This window comes from Lactuca sativa, chromosome 8, assembly GCF_002870075.4.
Source record: "Lactuca sativa cultivar Salinas chromosome 8, Lsat_Salinas_v11, whole genome shotgun sequence".
Classification (NCBI taxonomy): domain Eukaryota; kingdom Viridiplantae; phylum Streptophyta; class Magnoliopsida; order Asterales; family Asteraceae; genus Lactuca; species Lactuca sativa.
Genome location: NC_056630.2, coordinates 202935098 through 202954266, shown reverse-complemented (window position 1 = coordinate 202954266; position 19169 = coordinate 202935098). Strand labels below are relative to the sequence as shown.

Here is a 19169-nt window from a genome sequence, read left to right as displayed (position 1 = left end):
GGTGTACTGCGAAAAGATCATTAATGGAACAAGTTAAGGTTCTTTTCATCACAAAATTTGCCATTGGGCATATCGTGGATTCCGGAACCCCATCTCTTCATACTGGGACAGCCTTCCACAGTGATAAACTCCAAAGACGGATATTTCATTAAAGAACCCCCAGAATAGAAGCTCTGTAGTTGGGGCAAATTGATAAGGTAAATACGGGTAAGGCTAGTAAACTCAATATTTGCATCATATGTGCCCACTTCGGTTTTACTATCCTCTATTTGCTCATTATCACTACCAGTTGCTTGTTCATCTCCACCAGAAATCACTACCATCAAACTGTCACACCAGCAAATCGATATACATCTCAGATTGGAAAGCCCTTGTGCTACACTAAAAGGGAATAGCGTCAACAAGGAAGAACAATATGCAATTTCAATGTCTTGTAGATTACCCAAGCTTATACATTGAAATGAACAGTCAAAAAGAAGCTTCAGGTTATTAAGATCACTCAGATGGATTTTTTCAACTTTGGAGAAAAACTTTTCCTTTGTTTTCCTTTGACCAAGGTCATTGGATGCACCAATAGTATGCGTAGCATTCTCATCCGTTGTCTTCACCAAGCATGAAACATTGTAACATCTATCCAACTCAATAGACTTTAATTCATCGACACTCTCTCCATAAAGGTCTGGTATGATGTTATCCAAATCTTGTAGAGCCTCTAGTAATATACCATCACTTACCTGAAACAGTTTCTTTATTGGCATCTTGAGTGGGAAGTCAGACACTTGAATGTGTAGTTGACGTTTTAAATATGATCTTGGTCGCTCCAAATTAATAATATATCCGTGACTATTTTCAAAAAGGAGTCTCTCAAAATCAATAAGCCTTTGGTTAATAAAACGAAAAAAGAATTCTCACAACATTTCGAAGTAGGTACCTTCAGGAAAAATATGACATTTATCTGAATCCATCCACAAATGCAAAGCACTGAAGGATTTCAAGTTACTTATTTCCATAAGTCCAAGGCGAGACGCAACATTGCTGTGAGGGGTTCCAATATACAACTCTTCCAACCAAGTGAGCTTTGATATTACACCAGGTGTTACATGAGATAGATAGGGACAGTAGCCCGCATCCAACAGCCTTAAGTTCGTCAATTGACCGATCTCTTTAGGAATCACTTTAATTCCAGTCCCTCTAACCTTTAGAATCTCCAGGCCTTAAGTTGTGAATTATATGTCGATTAGTTGCGAATAATAAATTCAATTATTATTATTAAGTTTACCAAGTTTCGTCCAGAAACCAGATCTATCCTTCTCGATTAGATCTGATTATAAGAAAGGTAGAAGAAGACTGTCCTGTTGTTGGACGAATTAAACACAAGACAGAAAAAGTAAAACCGACCTGTTGATTGCTGACTTGATCTTGAAGCAACTGTACGGATCAAATTCCTGTCCTTAAAGATTTTTACTTCGCTTGTATTAGCTGTAAGCAACAGAGTAAAAACCCCAGGATTTAATGCAGCTAGATCGATATTCCAACAGCACTGGAAATCGACAAACACAAAGCGACTACTCAGAAACTAGAAGAAAAAAACGCAGAGAGAGGGAGAGAGCTTTCAGATTTTCGTGTGTGTTCTGAATGGCTCCTAGGGGGCTATATTTATAGGTATCGAAACCCTAGAAGGCATAAAACGGGCCCCCATAGGGCGGCCCCAGAAACCCTAGGGCGACGACTTGCTCCCTAAGCAAGCCATTTCCTGATCCTTCTAGAATGCCTCGATGACTTATCCTTCACGAAGTCAATGTCGGTCAACCATTTGACCGGGTCGGTCAAATCGGCTTGACCCGAACTCACCAAAAATAAAAGCTCCTCATCAGCTCCCAGCGACCGATACGTCGTGCAAAGTGCGCCTAAATCGCGCCATTTCGTGCACTTGCGGTGTCGGCTAGTGCTAGGCTAGGCTAGGCGTGCGCGTGGGCTTGGCCCATTCCTTTGATCCACTAAAGCCTTTGAAGGCTTACCAAAGGAATAGGCTTATAAACCCTCAAAAGTTTCTTCTCCCCACCAATGTGGGATACAAAGGAAATTGCCAACTTGCAATTCCTTTATATATAAAATTCGAACAATCCCCCACCAAGTTGGTAAGTTTCCTTTCACTCAGACAGATGATGTCACTCGGGTGTCACGAAGATTAAACCCTAGTTTAATGAGAACAAATAAGAAGAGACCGATTCAATGGTATCCTTATAGGTTTAAACCATGAACCTCAATGACCTCTCCGGTTTACCCCCACACACCACAAGTCATATTTGTGTTCTCCCTGAGCTTTATTATGGCCATGCGCTATAAATCCTTTTCATGACCCTTTAGAAGATAAACCACTAATCTTCACTTGAGGCGGCACCACCTCTAGATCATATAGGCATAGTTTTACAACATCTTCGTTGCTTATATGTCTCCAAAACTACGTTAAGAGTCGTAACTCAACCTCATTCTCGGCAACGACGCACTATCCTACCTCACATGGATCTATCATGAATGATAGTACCTTCTATCGTTAGTGATTTCGTTGTTACCCTTTAAACTTGAAAATTAGGAGCACTAATGTCATGTTGGGTTTCCATCACTAAACGATTCTATTGTGGTTTTAGACCCATGACTCTCGTGGTAGATGTAACCAAATCTCTCATCAGAGGTTTGGTAAACGGATCTGCCAAGTTCCTAATTGTCTTGACATAGACAACCTTGATGGTACCACTTTCAATTAGTTGTCTCACAAAATTGTGACGCAGACCTACATGTCTTGACTTCCCATTATATACTGCATTATATACTTTAGACAGTGTGGCCTCACTGTCACAGTACATGGGTATTGAAGGCATCGGAATATCCCACAAACGTATATCCATAAGTAGATCTCGAATCCACTCTGCCTCTTTGCCTGCTGCTGCTAAGGCAATTAGCTCAGCTTCCATCGTTGAATGAGCTATGCATGTCTGTTTCTTGCTCGCCCAAGAAATAGCACCACCAGCTAGAGTATAAATCCAACCACTTGTGGATTTTGAATCACTGGTGTGATCAATCCAGCTGGCATCAAAATAACCTTCAAGTATTCCATTAGATGATGAATATGTCAATTCAAAAGTACTTGTCCTTTTCAGGTATCCTAGTACTCTACCCACTGCTTTCCAGTGCTCCATCCCTGGATTAACTGTATACTGACTCAACTTGCTTACAGCGAATGCGATGTCAGGTCGCGTGCAGTGAGTAGCATACATCATGCTCCCAACTGCACTAGCATATTCTAGTTGGGCCACAGCTCGACCAGAATTCACCTTAAGTTTCACACTTGAATCAAAAGGAGTGTTAAATTCCTTAATGTTCAAATGTTGAAACTTTGTCAGAATTTTCTCTATGTAATGAGATTGACTCAGAGAAATCTGACCACCTGTCCTCTTCACCTTAATACCAAGAATAGTATCTACTTCTCCAAGACCTTTGATCTTAAAGTTCGAGGATAGGTATTTCTTCGTCTCAAGAATACCTTCTAGGTGAGTGCCAATGATCAACATATCATCAACATAAAGACATATAACTAGTATGTAATCAGATGTATGTTTTGAGTAAATACATCTGTCAGCACTATTGTGCTGAAAACCAAAGGCAGTCACAGTGGTGTCAAATCTCTCATGCCACTGTTTAGGAGCTTGTTTCAACCCGTACAAAGACTTAACAAGTCTACATACTTTGTTTTCTTGTCCAGGTATTACGAAACCTTCAGGTTGCTCCAGGTAAATCTCCTCTTTGAGATAACCATTCAGAAAGGCTGTCTTCACATCCATTTGATGAATGTACAATCCCTTCAAAGCTGATATTGCTATGAGAGTTCTAATTGAACTAATTCTAGCAACTGGGGCATAGGTATCAAAATAATCGATCCCTTCTCGCTGCCTATAGCCCTTTGCAACCAACCTTGCTTTATAAGCAGATATGGATCCATCAGGATGATATTTCTTCTTGAAAATCCATTTGGATCCTATGGGTCTTCTCCCCTTGGGTAAATCAGCTAACTCCCAAGTTCCATTACCCATAATTGAATCCATTTCGTCATTGATTGCTTCCTTCCACAGAGGAGCATCCCGAGACATCATGGCTTTAGTAAAGGTCTTAGGATCATCATCCAAATTAATTGAAAAGATGACCTCTCTCGTCACTTTCTTTTGTGTTCCTTCGACCAAATAAGAATAGAAATCCTCTCCAAAGGTTTTCTCAATTCTAGCCCTAGTACTTCTCCTTGGTTCCTCCACAATGGGAGGAGGTGGGAGTATTTCTCGAGAGGTACTTGTAGGTGTTGTATGACTAGAGTTTTCTTCATCCTTAGAAAACTTGTCCTCAAAGAATTCCACATCTCTGGATTCCATAACAACACCAGAATCAATATCTAGTAATCGGTAAGCCTTGCTATTTTGAGCATATCCAATAAATATACTCTTATTAGCTCGTGCTCCCAATTTGGTTCGCTTAGGATTGGGAGTCCGATAATAAGCAACACACCCCCACACTTTCAAATAGTCTAGGTTAGGCTTTCTACCTTTCCACAACTCATAAGGGCTTGTAGGAATCACACGACTAGTGATCCTGTTATGAACATAACAAGCAGTTAATAGTGCTTCCCCCATAGATTGTTTGGTTGACCCGATTGGTTCAACATACAGTTGACCATCTCACAAAGAGTTCGGTTTTTCCTTTCAGCCAAACCATTCTGTTGAGGGGTGTATGGTGATGTTCTCTCATGTTTGATTCCATTCTCTTCGCAAAATGTGTCAAACTCTTGGTTGAAATATTCTCCTCCTCTGTCCGAGCGAAGAATTTTGATGTGTCTTTCAAGTTGATTTTCGACCTCAGCCTTATATCGTTTAAATGCATCAAAAGCTTCATCTTTTTATCTCAGCAAATAAACATGTAGATATCTACTGAAGTCATCATAAAATGTGATGAAATACCTTTTTCCTCCTCGAGTAAGGATTCCATTTAACTCACATATATCAGAATGAATCAACTCAAGTAAAGATGTGTTTCTCTTAACTGATGGAAATGGTTTATTTGTGAACTTTGATTTTACACATGTTTCACATTTTGCAAAATCTTTTGAGTCATATTTTAACATACCTTTAGTTTGCATTTTTTCAATGTTTTTAACATTAGTGTGAGCTAAACGTTTATGCCATAAAGAAATTGAACAAACAATATAACTAGAAAAGTTCACTTCATTCACATTAGCAACCAATCCATCAATTACATCATTACCAACACTTGACACCCTAGCAACACTAGAAACACCACACTCAACACTAGGACCACTCACATTACCCTCATCACTAAGACACAAGCGATACATTCCCGAAGTATTGTTCGCCCTCCCAACATGTCTTCTGCCTTTAGTGATCACAATTTTGCCTCTCTCAAGCACCATCTTGAACCCACCCTTGTCAAACTTGTCCGCAGAAACCAAACCCTTCGAGATGGTAGGAACATGAAGAACATCTCGAAGAGTCACCCATTCACCACGTGTGAACTTCAACCGAACATCACCCTTTCCTAGAACTTCAGCTCTGTGGCCATCAGCACAGACGACAACCGTCCCTTGTGGCATGGGGTGGTAGGTGCTAAAGCTTTCTCAATGCCCACAAACATGCACAGTGGCTCCAGTGTCCACGAACCAACCTCGAGCACAGATTGCTCGAGTAAGAGAGGAGATCATGAAAATCTCCCCAAGGTTCACACTGGCCACCATGTCAGTCACCTTCTCGACTGCGTGTGCAACCGATACTGATTTGCGATCTTTGCATTCTCTTGCATAGTGCCCAATCTCTCCGCAGACGTGGCAAGGACCGGCCCTTTTTGGCTTTGAGTTAGGATTCTGATTACCCGGTTTCATGAAGCTTTGTTTCTTGGGTCCAAAGTTCTTCTTGTTCTGTCCCCCAGATTTGCCTTTGTGGCTAGAACTCCCAGCTGACACTTGATGCAAACTTTGTCCAACTTTACCTCTCTTGTCCCTGATGCGAGTTTCCTCCTCAATGCGGAGGTGTTTCATCAGATCATCCAAGGAGTAGTCCTCAGACTTGTGCATCATTCTCTTAGAGAATTCTTTCCACGAGGGTGGCAATTTTGCGATGATTGCACCAACCTGAAAGAGTTTTGGAAGAGAGATGGTGAGTGCGTTCAACTTGTTGACCATGACTTGGATTTCATGCACTTGCTTCATAATCGATTTGTCATCAACCATTTGAAACTCAAGGTACTTGGACACAAGGTACTTGTTAGTACCTTCCTCATGTGCCTTGTACTTAAGTTCCAACGCATTCCATAGCTCTTTTGGATCTTTGACCGGCGAGTAAAGATCATAGAGCCGATCAGATAGGGCATTCTTGATGTGACCCACACACAATTCCTCGGATTCTCTACGCAGAATCCTTTGCTTTTCCAGTTCTGCAATGACCGATGGGTCCACAGATTCCCCCTCCTTGGGAATTGGATTATCTGGAATTGGTGGCAGTTTTGGGTCCAACACAAAGGAGAGCTTCAAGACATGAAGCATGAACTTGACCTTTTCGGCCCAACGAGTGTAGTTTTGACCATCAAATTGGTCAAGTTTGGCAAACTCTTGGTTCATGAAGTGGAGGCTAGCAGTAGTGTCCATTAGTCTATTGATTGATCACAAAGTATAAAAACCTTTAAGATTGTTGTATATCAAACTAAAAGACACGCAAGGAAACCGACAAATAATATTGTGAATTATATGTCGATTAGTTGCAAATAATAAATTCAATTATTATTATTAAATTTACCAAGTTTCGTCCAGAAACCAGATCTATCCTTCTCGATTAGATCTGATTATAAGAAAGGTAGAAGAAGACTGTCCTGTTATTGGACGAATTAAACACAAGACAGAAAAAGTAAAACCGACCTGTTGATTGCTGACTTGATCTTGAAGCAACTACACGGATCAGATTCCTGTCCTTAAAGGTTTTTACTTCGCTTGTATTGGCTGTAAGAAACAGAGTAAAAACCCCAGGATTTAATGCAGCTAGATCGATATTCCAACAACACTGGAAATCGACAAACACAAAGTGACTACTCAGAAACTAGAAGAAAAAACCATAGAGAGAGGGAGAGAGCTTTCAGATTTCCATGTGTGTTCTGAATGGCTCCTAGGGGGCTATATTTATAGGTATCGAAACCCTAGAAGACATAAAACGGGCCCCCATAGGCCGGCCCCATAAACCCTAGGGCGACGACTTGCTCCCTAAGCAAGCCATTTCCTGATCCTTCTAGAATGCCCCGATGACTTATCCTTCACGAAGTCAACGTTGGTCAACCATCGGCTTGACCCGAACTCACCAAAAATAAAAGCTCCTCAGCTCCCAGCGACCGATGCGTCGTGCAAAGTGCGCCTAAATCGCGCCATTTCGCGCACTTGCGGCGTCGGCTAGTGCTAGGCTAGGCTAGGCGCGCGCGTGGGCTTGGCCCATTCCTTTGATCCACTAAAGCCTTTGAAGGCTTACCAAAGGAATAGGCTTATAAACCCTCAAAAGTTTCTTCTCCCCACCAATGTGGGATACAAAGGAAATTGCCAACTTGCAATTCCTTTATATATAAAATTCCAACAGTTCTAATATACAACTCTTCCAACCAAGTGAGCTTTGATATTACGCCAGGTGTTACATGAGATAGATAAGGACAGTAGCCCACATCCAACAGCCTTAAGTTGGTCAATTGACCAATCTCTTTAGGAATCACTTTAATTCCAGTCCCTCTAACCTTTAGAATCTCCAGGTCTTTTAGCTCCCTAACTATAAAAATTTCATTGAGAGATCTATTGAAACTTAGATCGAGCATAATGAGTTTTGTGAGCAGCTTTAGTGATTGTGGGAGGGATGTGATGTGATTAAAAGACATATCTAAAACTTTAACTTCTTTCATGCCTCCAAAGAATCCATCAGGAATAATCGAAAGATCGTTTTTCCTTATAATTAAGGAATGTATCAAGGAGTGGGAAATGAAGCTGATGATCTGGAAGCTTACGAATTCTATTATCCATGAGTGAGATCTTGGTGTAGCTGTTTGAGATTCTGTTTCTTGCTTTCCATTCTATCAGATGTGTTCCAGCCTCCACTAAAAACTTCTCTTCACTTTCAGAAGAAGAAGTTATTAGCAAAGCCACATCACGAACTACGTCGTGCATTTTTACTTTGTCTCCCTCTTCTTTCATGGACAATATCAAGAAAGAGGATGTGAGGTTGTCAATTGCAATCTGGACTCTTTTTCGGCATCATTAATGCTATGCAGATTATCAAATATATGAAGACCCACCCCATATTATGCTAAACGTAACATATCTATGTATCCATCTTCTCTAAACATACTACACAATAAGAAGCAGGATTTAACTTCTTTGCTATCAAGTAAGTCATAGCTCAGTTTCAAATGAGTAAATGCTTTCCTTATCTCTGGAGCAATCTCTAGAGGGGCATGCTTTTGTAGCCGGTCAAGTGCCGCCTCCCATATATGAATTGGTTTATTTTTTAAAGTATTTCCCACGACTTGAATGACGAGTGGCAATCCACCAGATTCTTCAGTCACTTCTCTTGCAATTTTCTCCAGACTATCATTGTTCGTTAACTTTTCACCCACAATACGTTTGAAAAGGACCCACGCTTCTTCTTTCATCAAAGTGTTTACACAGATATTCCTATCAACATTCGTCACTTCACATACATTTCTGCTTCTAGATGTCAACAAGATCTTGCAATTCATGTGGTCATTTCCACATGGTATGCCCACATCAAAAAGGACTAGCCTTTCCCATATGTCATCAAAAATAATTAGAACCTTCTCCCCATTAATTATCCGCTTTGCAGCTACATCAACATTCATTTTAATCTCTTTAATGTCTACAGTCTGTGAGACAGTTATAAACACAATTTCTGCAAATAGATTCTTCACTTCTGCAGCAACTTCCTTGGCTAATGTAGTTTTCCCTACACCTCCTAACCCATAAATTCCAACGATTTGTATGTTGTCATCTTTGATAGCTTGAATTATTTCCCTCAACGCCAACTTGTGGGTACCAATATCATCAAGATTCTTTTTTTGGTAGAGGTCTACAAATCTTGGAGTGGGAGTGGGAATAGAGACACAAGATTCATGAGTTTTGCCATCTTCTTGTTTATCCAGAAGACAAGAAGTCTTGTTTATCGCCATTTTACTGTAATGGGATAGGGTGCCCAAATCGACACATGGTTGTAAGTTGAAGCACGTCTTCTTGTCGTTGGTTTCTTCTTTGAGAAACTCTTCCGCCTTGGATATTCCAATGTCTGCCTTATCTATCCATTCTTGCACACCATCTAAGAGAGCTTCTCCATTCTCTTTAGCTGCATCGATTCGTTGTTGAATCCTACCCCTCATACCCTTGAGCTTTTGAGTTTCACTCTTCAACTTGTCAACATTTTTAGTGTAATTTCGGATGTAATCAATCTCTCTTTTAGCCGCATTAAACAACAAGTCCACTATTTTCCCAGCCATAGTAGTAGTGACCACTTCCCCCATTCTATGTGGGTTTTCCTTTTCTGACGGTTTGGATGGCAAAATTGTCGACAATATAGCAAATCTTAAAATAAGAAACATTCATGCAATAGACAACCAGGTATGAATATTGAATAAATCTAGTAATTGTAGATTGCGAAAGAAAGGATGCATGTTATAGTCTTTTTTTAGATATGAAAACTAGATTATGATGAACCAAAACCGAAGGCCCTAATTATGAATATCACAACAAGAAAGATAAGAATGTTTGCTTGGCTAATTAGAAAAGAAGATTATTGATAAGCAAGAATGGAATACATATGCAGAACAAAGAAAAGTGGTTGCTTGGTAATTGTACACAAAATGATAGATGCAAAAGAGAGAGCGGGAGAGGGTGAGAAAACTTGCAAAGCTTTCTTATTGGTTCGCTGTCAAATCTTGAACTGAAAAGAGGGGATGGATTATACAAACACAAACACACGCCTAGTCAAAATGGTGTGAATGTGGAGAAGAAGTAAGAAGGGCAGTTTCATTTTTTCGTTTTCTTAGTTCTCCATTTTTACGAATGCAAAAAGTCAACACAACCCTAGTTCTTTCTTTCTTAATTGTCTCTATTTTTTTAAATGTCCATTTTTTGAGATTAAAAAAATTGTTTAATAAGAAGCAAACATAAAGGATTTCAATAGGATCTAGCTATGCTGAGCAGGTTTTAATAACTCTTATGCTTAAAGATTATCATACCATTAAATTTCTAACAAAAAAAATGGATATATACACTTAAGTCTTAATATTTTCAACATTTAACAAGAAAATTCTTAAATTTATTTTTTAGGCAGTAAACTCCTAATTCAAGATTTGACAAGAAAAGTTCTAAATTTTATTTTTTTGGCCGTAAAGTCTAGTCGGATAACCAAAAAAAACGTGTCAAAAACTGTCGATAGGGAGGACTTTACTATCAAAAAATAAAGTTTAGGACTTTCATGTCAAATTGATGAAAATATCAAAACATTACTATATATATATATATATATATATATATATATATATATATATATATATATATATATATATATATATATATATATATATATATATATATATAATGTGGTCGTATTCTTGGGTAGAATTTGAAATTTAACCCGTCTTATTTTCATTCTAATTCTTGGGTTTTGTTGGGTTTTTTTTAATCTTGACGTGTTTATTTATTTAGTACTTTAGTCTTTGTTATTTTGTAACATAAATAGTTTGGGTTTTCAATTGAATGGGTCATGTGGACCGTAAAATAAATAGTTTGGGTCTTCAATTGAATGGATCATGTGGACCACGTATTGAGGGGTGGAAAAGGGCAAAGGTTGGCTAGTATTTCCTTTATTTGAGTTTGATTTGTTCAGTTCCCTTAGGTTAATTAGGTTATAAAATGCATTCACAATATAAATAAAAGCATCAGCCTTTGAGTTAATATACAATTCTCCTTTTTCTTATTTTCTCACGTATTATAATAGAGCAATACATATTGTTTTCCAATTGACAAATAGGGTCAGATTTCTCACATTTGGTATTAGAGACAAGGGCTCATTTAGAAGAAGCAAAGAGGCGATTTCATGTGAATCGCAGGAACAATTGAAGACCACCTACTAAAGAAGTAATTAAAGACCGTCGCTGGAAAAGTAGAATACCGGTGCGAGGAAGGAAGACTAGCGAGAAGAATGACCAGAACTCGTTGGAGACATAGAAGAAGATAGTGACTACTGCCAAAAAATGACCATTGATGGCAGATAAAAAAAAGACCAACAAAGTAGTAAAGGACTAACTACTTGACCATCAGACTGAAGACCGAAAGGGGAGAAAGGAGACTGGAGATTTGCCTGTGAAAAAGAGACCAGTGCCAAATTCTATGACAGAAAGGTACAATTTTTTACTGTATTATTTGCAAAAAGTAGACTAAAAGTGGAAGACATAAGAATATCAAGAGGATCAACAGAAGGGGGATCAAAAGAAGTTGTAGCTCAAGGTATTGTTGTACCATTTTGAATGTCATAGATTTACTGAAACTAATTATACTACTTAGTTTATTATGATTAAAACTATTTTGAGGGCATGTGGATATTCGGATGTAATAAGTAAAGATGTAGTTGATGTGAAGAAGAAGTATACCACTAAAGGTATAATTTTTCAAACCCTCCCATAGACTGTTCTTTTGCATGTTGCTAAACATAAGAATGCAAAAGATGTTTGGGAATCAATCATGTTTGGGTATATTGGAGTCGAACGAGTACAAAAAACAAGGCTGCAAAGATTAATAAATGAATTGTAGATTCTTAAGATGAAGGATAATGATTCAATCAATGACTTTTCGGGCAAAATAAGTGGTATTGTTGCCTAGTTCAAAAGTTTTGCTTCAACTCTTGAAGAGGAAGTGATTGTAAGGAAGTTTCTCAGTTCGGTTCCAAAGAAGTACTTACTAATTGTAGCTCCAATTGAACAATATTCTTATGTTGAAACTATGACAGTTGAAGAAGCAGTTGGAAAGGTCAAATTCTATGAAGAAAGGCTTCAAAGTCATGAAGAAAAAAAGGAAGAGCAAGATCAACTAATGATGAAAAGTGAACAAAGGCATGGCGATAGTAGTGGACATGGAAGAGGACATGGAAGGAACTTTATAAGAGGTGGAAGAGGCCAAGGAAGAGGAAAAAGTCAAGGTGACAATAGTAGAATTCAGTGTTATTATTGTGGAAACTTTGGGCACTTTATCTATGGGTGCACTAAGTGGGATGACAAAGACAAAGAAGCAAACATGGTCCAAGAGGAAGAACCAACATTGCTTTGATGGAAAAGAAGTTAAGATAAGGGGTTGAATGTTGGTCTTTTTTTAATCTTAATAGGTTTATTTAATTAGTATTTAGTCTTTGCTATTTAGTAAAATAAATAGTTTGGGTCTTCAATCAAAATGGGCATGTGGACCAAGTATTAGTGGTTGGAAAAGGGAAAAACATGGGCTTAGTATTTCCTTTATTTGAATTTGATTTTTTTCGTACTATTAGGTTAATTAGGCTATAAAATGCATTCACAATCTAAATAAAAGCAGCAACCTTTGAGTCAATAAACAATTCTCTTTCTTCTTATTTTCTCGCATATTATAAAAGCGTAATACATATTGTTTTGCAATTAACAAAGAGGGTTTGATTTCTCATAGGCTTTTTGGGGCTTTAGTAAGACAAGCTCTATAATGCCTATTTTCATCCTTAGATTTTTTTATTATCATATTCTTTATTATACAACATAAATTTCATATTTTTTTTCGTTGTCATTTAGTGCTCAAATTAAGACAAAATTACAAAAATGGTCCCTGTGGTTTGCCAAAAGTCACAAAGTCAGTCCCTGCTAATTTTTTTTGATGTAAATGGTCCTTGTGGTTTGTAAAACTTGCAAAGATGGCTCTTTTTACTAACACCGTTAATATTCAGCCGTTAGAGACTGAATCTGAAAGGGCATTTTCATCTTTTCAAGTATAAAAAGACTAAATTCGTTACATTTGAAAAACCACAGGGACCGTTTTTGAAGTTTGCTTGAAAAATTAAAATTAGTTACTGAAGGAAGGGGGACAAGGGTCGAACTCAAGACCTTCTCTTACATTCCCAAATCCTTAACCACTAGAGCTAAATGCTCACTTGGTTATTTCCTCCTAAAACCAATTTATATTATAACGAAAACGTTAATACATAAATAAAAAATAAATTAAAAAAAAAAAAGTTTACATAATTTTTTTTAAATAAAACAAAAATGTATTTTAGCCATATTATAAAGAAAATAGTTTTTACAAACAATTTGTATGTATTTATTTTACGTAAAATATATTTTTTATGTCTTTAAAAAATACGTTTTCGTATAAAAAATATGTTTTCGTAAAATATATTTTTTCATGTCTTTGAAATAAAAATAATTAACGCTACTCATGACATAAAAAAATGTTTAAATTCTTTTAAGTAGCTAATTCTAAAACCATTGTTTCGGTTATATGTATTAGAAACAATATAACAACGCTTTTGTTATGTATCTAAACAAGTTATACGGTTTTTTTATGTCAAGAGTAGTAATAATTATCGTTATTTCAAAAAGATATATCACTATTTGTTTTCATCTTCATTTTAACCATACAATTTAGAACTTGCGATTAAGATGAAATACGTATTTTAAATAAGATATATAATCGAATAGGTTTTTTATGTTTTTTTTAAATAAATATAACCGAAGAATGGTTTTCAGAAAACCGATTGAACCAATTTGGTTATATATCTTATTTAAAATATGTATTTCATCTTATTTAGAATACGTATTTCATCTTTTTTAAATACATATAATCGAAAATCGGTTTTCTGAAAACCGTTTTTGGGTTATATGTATTTAAAAAAATATAAAAAAAAAAAAACTATTCAGTTATATATCTTATTTAAAATACGCATTTCATCTTAATTGCAAGTTCTAAATCGTATGGTTAAAATGAAGATGAAAAGAAATAGTGAGATATCTTTATGAAATAACGATAATCAATACTACTCTTGACATTAAAAAAAAAAAAAAAAAAAAAAAAAAAAAAAAACAACGTGTACGAAAACATATGTTTTATAAGAAAACGTATTTTTTAAATACATAAAAAAATATTTTTTACCTAAAATAAATACATAAAAATACATACAAATTGTTTGTAAGAAACTATTTTTTTTATAATACGCCTAAAATACATTTTTGTTTTATTTGAAAAAAATTATGTAAAAAAAATGTTTTTTTTATTTATTTTTTATTTATGTATTAATGTTTTCGTTATAATATATACTTGTTTTAGGAGTATATAACCATGTGAGCATTTACCTCTAGTGGTTAATGCTTGGGAATACAAAGGGGAGGTTGAGAGTTCGATTCTTCCCAACTTCTTTTAGCCAATTAATTTATTTTTCCAAACAAACATCAAAAATGGTCCCTGTGGTTTCTAAATGTCACGAATTCAGCCCTTTTATACTTGAAAAGACGAAAATGTCCTTTCAGATTCCGTCCCTAACGACTGAACACTAACGGTGTTAGTAAAAAGAACCATCTTTGCAAGTTTTACAAACCACAAGGATCATTTACATCAAAAAAAAATAGTAGGGACTGACTTTGTGACTTTTGGCAAACCATAGGGACCATTTTGTAATTTTGTCTCAAATTAATGATATTTTGGTTGGAATTTGATCAAAACCCCTACAACCGACTGCACATTTGAGATTTGTGTGGTGTGTTCACTTATACATATATTTTTGTATAGTTTGTTCATAATTTTGTTCATCGTATATGTGTGTTCCTTTGTTTACTAAAGAAAATCATGTTCGTGATGATTTAGAAATGGTGCTTATAAGTAAATGATAAGATGTTGATGCTTACCAAGTTTTTGATGAACTGTTATGGTGATACCATGAAGAAAAATAAAGCTAAAGGTGAACTGTTATGGTGATACCATGAAGAAAAATAAAGCTAAAGGTCATATCATGCCACCTCTATGCTTCTCTCTACTTAAAGCCAAGTTGAGTAGGCTGACAACGATCTGCAGCCATAAGGATTCAAATCTTGAAGGCAATAGTAAATCATCAAGGAAAAGATTCATATTTGTAGTAGACAAGCGCAACCCAAGTACAAGGGAAACAATCTTGGGGGACATAATTTTAGGCCTATGAGTGATACTATACATCTAATTTAAGCCCACATATTATTATTGTATCCGACATCTTGTAGCCCACTAGATAGACGCCCGGAGACCAGAGAGTGAACGCATAAAAGACATAACAATGCAACAAATGAAAAAAATGAAGCTTAGGACATAGGGTGTACATGAGGGGAAGGTGAAAGGTAGCAGGACCCCACCTAAGAACACCACACCTTGGGTGCCATAACCCTCACCGCTTTTTCTCTCATCTCTTGATTAGCTAGATCCATTTAAATGTAATTTCTATTTCTATTTCTATTTCTTTTCCTTTTCAACTTTTATTAAATTATATATATACTAAAAAATTATATATAAAAATTATATATAAAAAATATATTAAAATTTATGGTTTTTAATTCTTTAAAAAAATAGTATAATATTTATATAAAATATAAATTTAAAAAAAATGAAAGGAATTGAAAGGTGACTATTTCCTAGATTGTGAAGAGTGAAATAAGAATAAGTGGAAAGCTGAAGTGACACTTAAAAAGTAAATGGTGAAGGCTAAGTACACCCTTAGGTCTTATATAATTTGTTGTTCATACAAGACAAGGAGACGACGAGCTACTGAGAGAATCAAGGAAATTTTCATGAACCGTTGATCATGCTGCATAGAAGAGGAGGAGACAATTGACATTTGGACAATAATCACATCTTATGAGTATAAAAATTACATTGTTATATCTCATATGTAATTTTATCTCTTTTATTCTATGTTTGATTATTTTGTGATTATGGAAACATGAATTTGGAATTTAGAATCATTGTTCACTAAACAATCCACTCTAAATGAGCTCTCTTCAGAGCCTATATATGTCTCCGAGTATCTTTGTTTCTGTCTCTCAGTTAGGCTTGGTGAGGAAAATGATATTTTCTGACTTCAGATTGGAATTTAGATGTTTCATGGATTTATATTACCTATATTCACTATAGAGAACAACCCTTTGATGACATGCAATGTGTATCATAAAGGGGTATAAATGACACGCAAATGTGTGTCATTAAAGTCGCGACCACTTGTGTGTCATCAGCTGATGAAATGTATTTGCGACATGCATTATGTTAGGTGCATTTTGTGCACCTATTTTTTATGTTTAGTTCTGTCAATTCATTGCATTTTACTTTATAACTATTGCATTTCGTTAACAACTTGGGTACTTTTAATTTTATTTGGAATGCCTGTTACTTCACTATTTTTGGTTTATTTTGTAGTAGTTATGGAGCTTGGAGCATTGGATGAGAGCAAGGAGTAAGGAGGCTGGAGCATTTGAGCATGGAGAGAAGATACACCGGACGTGCCGCGGAAAAAACCTTGAACACAAAACGCGAGTCATTGCTTTTCATCCTAGCGAAGGACCACATTTGAAGCACAATTTGTGTCACATCGACATGGGTCCTATTTTTCCTTTCCATCTTATAATTAAGCAAAATGACTCGGAGTGAAGTTAGATTGAAGATGGATCGAAGTTTGAAGACTTATTGGAGTTTAGTGAAAAGCACATCATTGATTCAAAAACACATGTCTATACTGAAAAACACATGCCCATCCTAAAAAAATGCATGGCCTTGAGTTAGGCATGTAAGCAGTTACTAAAAGAGGAAAATCACCATTTTTTATCACATATGGTTTGGAGAACAACTTCTGGCAATTTGGGGATATTTTTGGGAGTTCTTGAAGATTTCTAATCATTGCAACCACTTTTAATTTACATTTTGTAAGCATTAACCATTTAAATTCCATTTTTCTTCTTGTTTGATTTGTTCTTAGCCATGTGTGGCTAAGAGACCCTAATTTCTAGTTCTTATTCAAAACGTGTTGATTTCTTGACTTGAAACATATGCCTTGATATCTGGTTTATGATTCTATTCTAGTGATTACATTCTTATTTAAATTATAATCCTTGAATTTGATTTCTCTTTGATTGGCCACTTATATGAATTGAATGCTTATGTAGTTAACTAACTTTTAGGGAAAATAATCGTTCTATATAGTTAATGATTGGTAACAAACAATATGTTTTCTTATTATAGACCATATATCACATGTTTTCATACTTCCAAATGTATGAGAAGAATTGAACATTGTTGGGAAGCCTGTCCACAACTTAATGCAATTTTTCAATACAATCTAAAATCATGTTTAGTTGAATTAGTATAGCTAGGTCTAGTCAAAGAACGAGTTTTGTTTAGATAACTTGGCAAGTGATAGGTATTAGGGCATGTTAATATCTTTCAGTACCAAATTAGAATAGCAATATTGAATTACATCAAGTCTTAATCAAGTTAAACAACAACATTGAGAACTAGAACTAAAACCATTTCAACAACTTTGTTAGAAATCTAATTCACTTTCTACATGTTTTCAAAGTAGATTGCTATTTTAATTATTTAACTTTTGCACACAAAACCCCCCTTTATGATTAAAGTACCTTACACAAAGAGGTATCGACTTTTATCTCGTGTCTTTGTGGTTCGACCCTGCTTACTGTGTGTTACTATTTTTAGTGCATTATATTAGTGTATTTGGAGTCTCTTGTACCATTTTATTTTTTGGGTTTAACACACCTAAGAAATTGGCACCATTACCGGGGACACCGTGTTACTAATTGTTTATGCCTAGATCTTTTCTTATAGGTACGTCATTGCCAATTGAGACGGAGATAGAGAATACTAGAAAGAGGTTATAGAAGGAAGCCAAGATTCATAAGAGGCAACCATGTTTCGAGACTTCTTCATCATCCAACCCTCCGATTATTAATATTTAAGAGGACATACCCATCTCAAGTGTATTAGAAACCAAAATAGAAATTCTTTGACTCTCAACACAACCTTCCTCATCAAAATACACCACTACACCTTCCTTACCTACTCACTGTATCACAGAATCTACACCTACACAAACTCTAATTCCTACTTCTACCTTAGGATACAAAGGAGGAACCGGAGGTAATAGCAACAACAACAACAATAAAAGATCATCCTCCAACAAACCCACCTGAGTAAGCCCTTCTCCAATAGGCAAGACAAGAGGCTACTTAACAACCTCTTTGCATCACCTATCCAGAAGCCACAAATCTTGAACAAAAATCTAGCCTAATCCACCTCTTCCAAACCTTTAGAGGCCTTGCAAACAAATATCTCCAGAAGTTCCTCATTGAGTTTCATTTTGTGTGTGTTTACATGAAACCACACAATGCCACAAAGGATCAAATCAAGCTTAGGGAATTCCTATTTGTAGTGCAAGACAGAGCGAAAGACTGGCTTTATTATCTCCAACCGGGGCTGATTAATACATAAGTGGACCTTTCATGCTTCTTCTTAGACAAATACTTCCCAGAAAGGAAGGCCTCAACACTAGTAAGAGAAAGAATTGCGATCAAACAAAACAACATAGAAGCCTTTCATACATACTAGGAAATGTTCATAAAGCTTTGTACCTATTTCTCAAAACATGGCATTAGCGAATACGATATCCTCCAATACTTCATTGAGGGTGATATTATTCTATTTATACACATTTTTTGGCATTGTTTAATACATTTAAGCTATATTTTGGTAAATTGCAAAGATGTTTGGTACTTATTAAGTTAAGCTATAGTTTGCATCCAAAAAGGACACTCTTGAAGAAAAAAGATTGAAACTGACAAAACTTGGACACTTGGAGGACTAGACCTACTGCTAGGAGCTTAAAGGTGAAAATTTCAAGTTATATACATTTCCCATGATGTGGAGTTAAGAATCCATGACACGGCATTAAATAGAATCCTGATTCCATTGTGAAAAAACATGTTCACAACATGAGATTATGACTTTCACGTTGTGACCATATGCCCAAAATATTCCTACACGAGGA

The 19169-nt window shown here is 36.1% G+C and overlaps 2 protein-coding genes across 2 annotated transcripts; both read right to left on the bottom strand.

The window, feature by feature from the left end:
- Positions 1-20: 20 nt before the first annotated feature.
- Positions 21-758, bottom strand: LOC111914963 (uncharacterized). Its single transcript, XM_023910669.1, has one exon. It carries the CDS (start codon positions 756-758, stop codon positions 21-23), a length of 738 nt encoding a protein of 245 aa, XP_023766437.1.
- Positions 759-8376: 7618 nt separating this feature from the next.
- On the bottom strand, positions 8377-9606 carry LOC111914962 (probable disease resistance protein At1g61310). The gene has a single exon (XM_023910668.2). The coding sequence runs from the start codon at positions 9604-9606 to the stop codon at positions 8377-8379; it is 1230 nt and encodes a 409-aa protein (XP_023766436.2).
- Positions 9607-19169: the final 9563 nt, after the last annotated feature.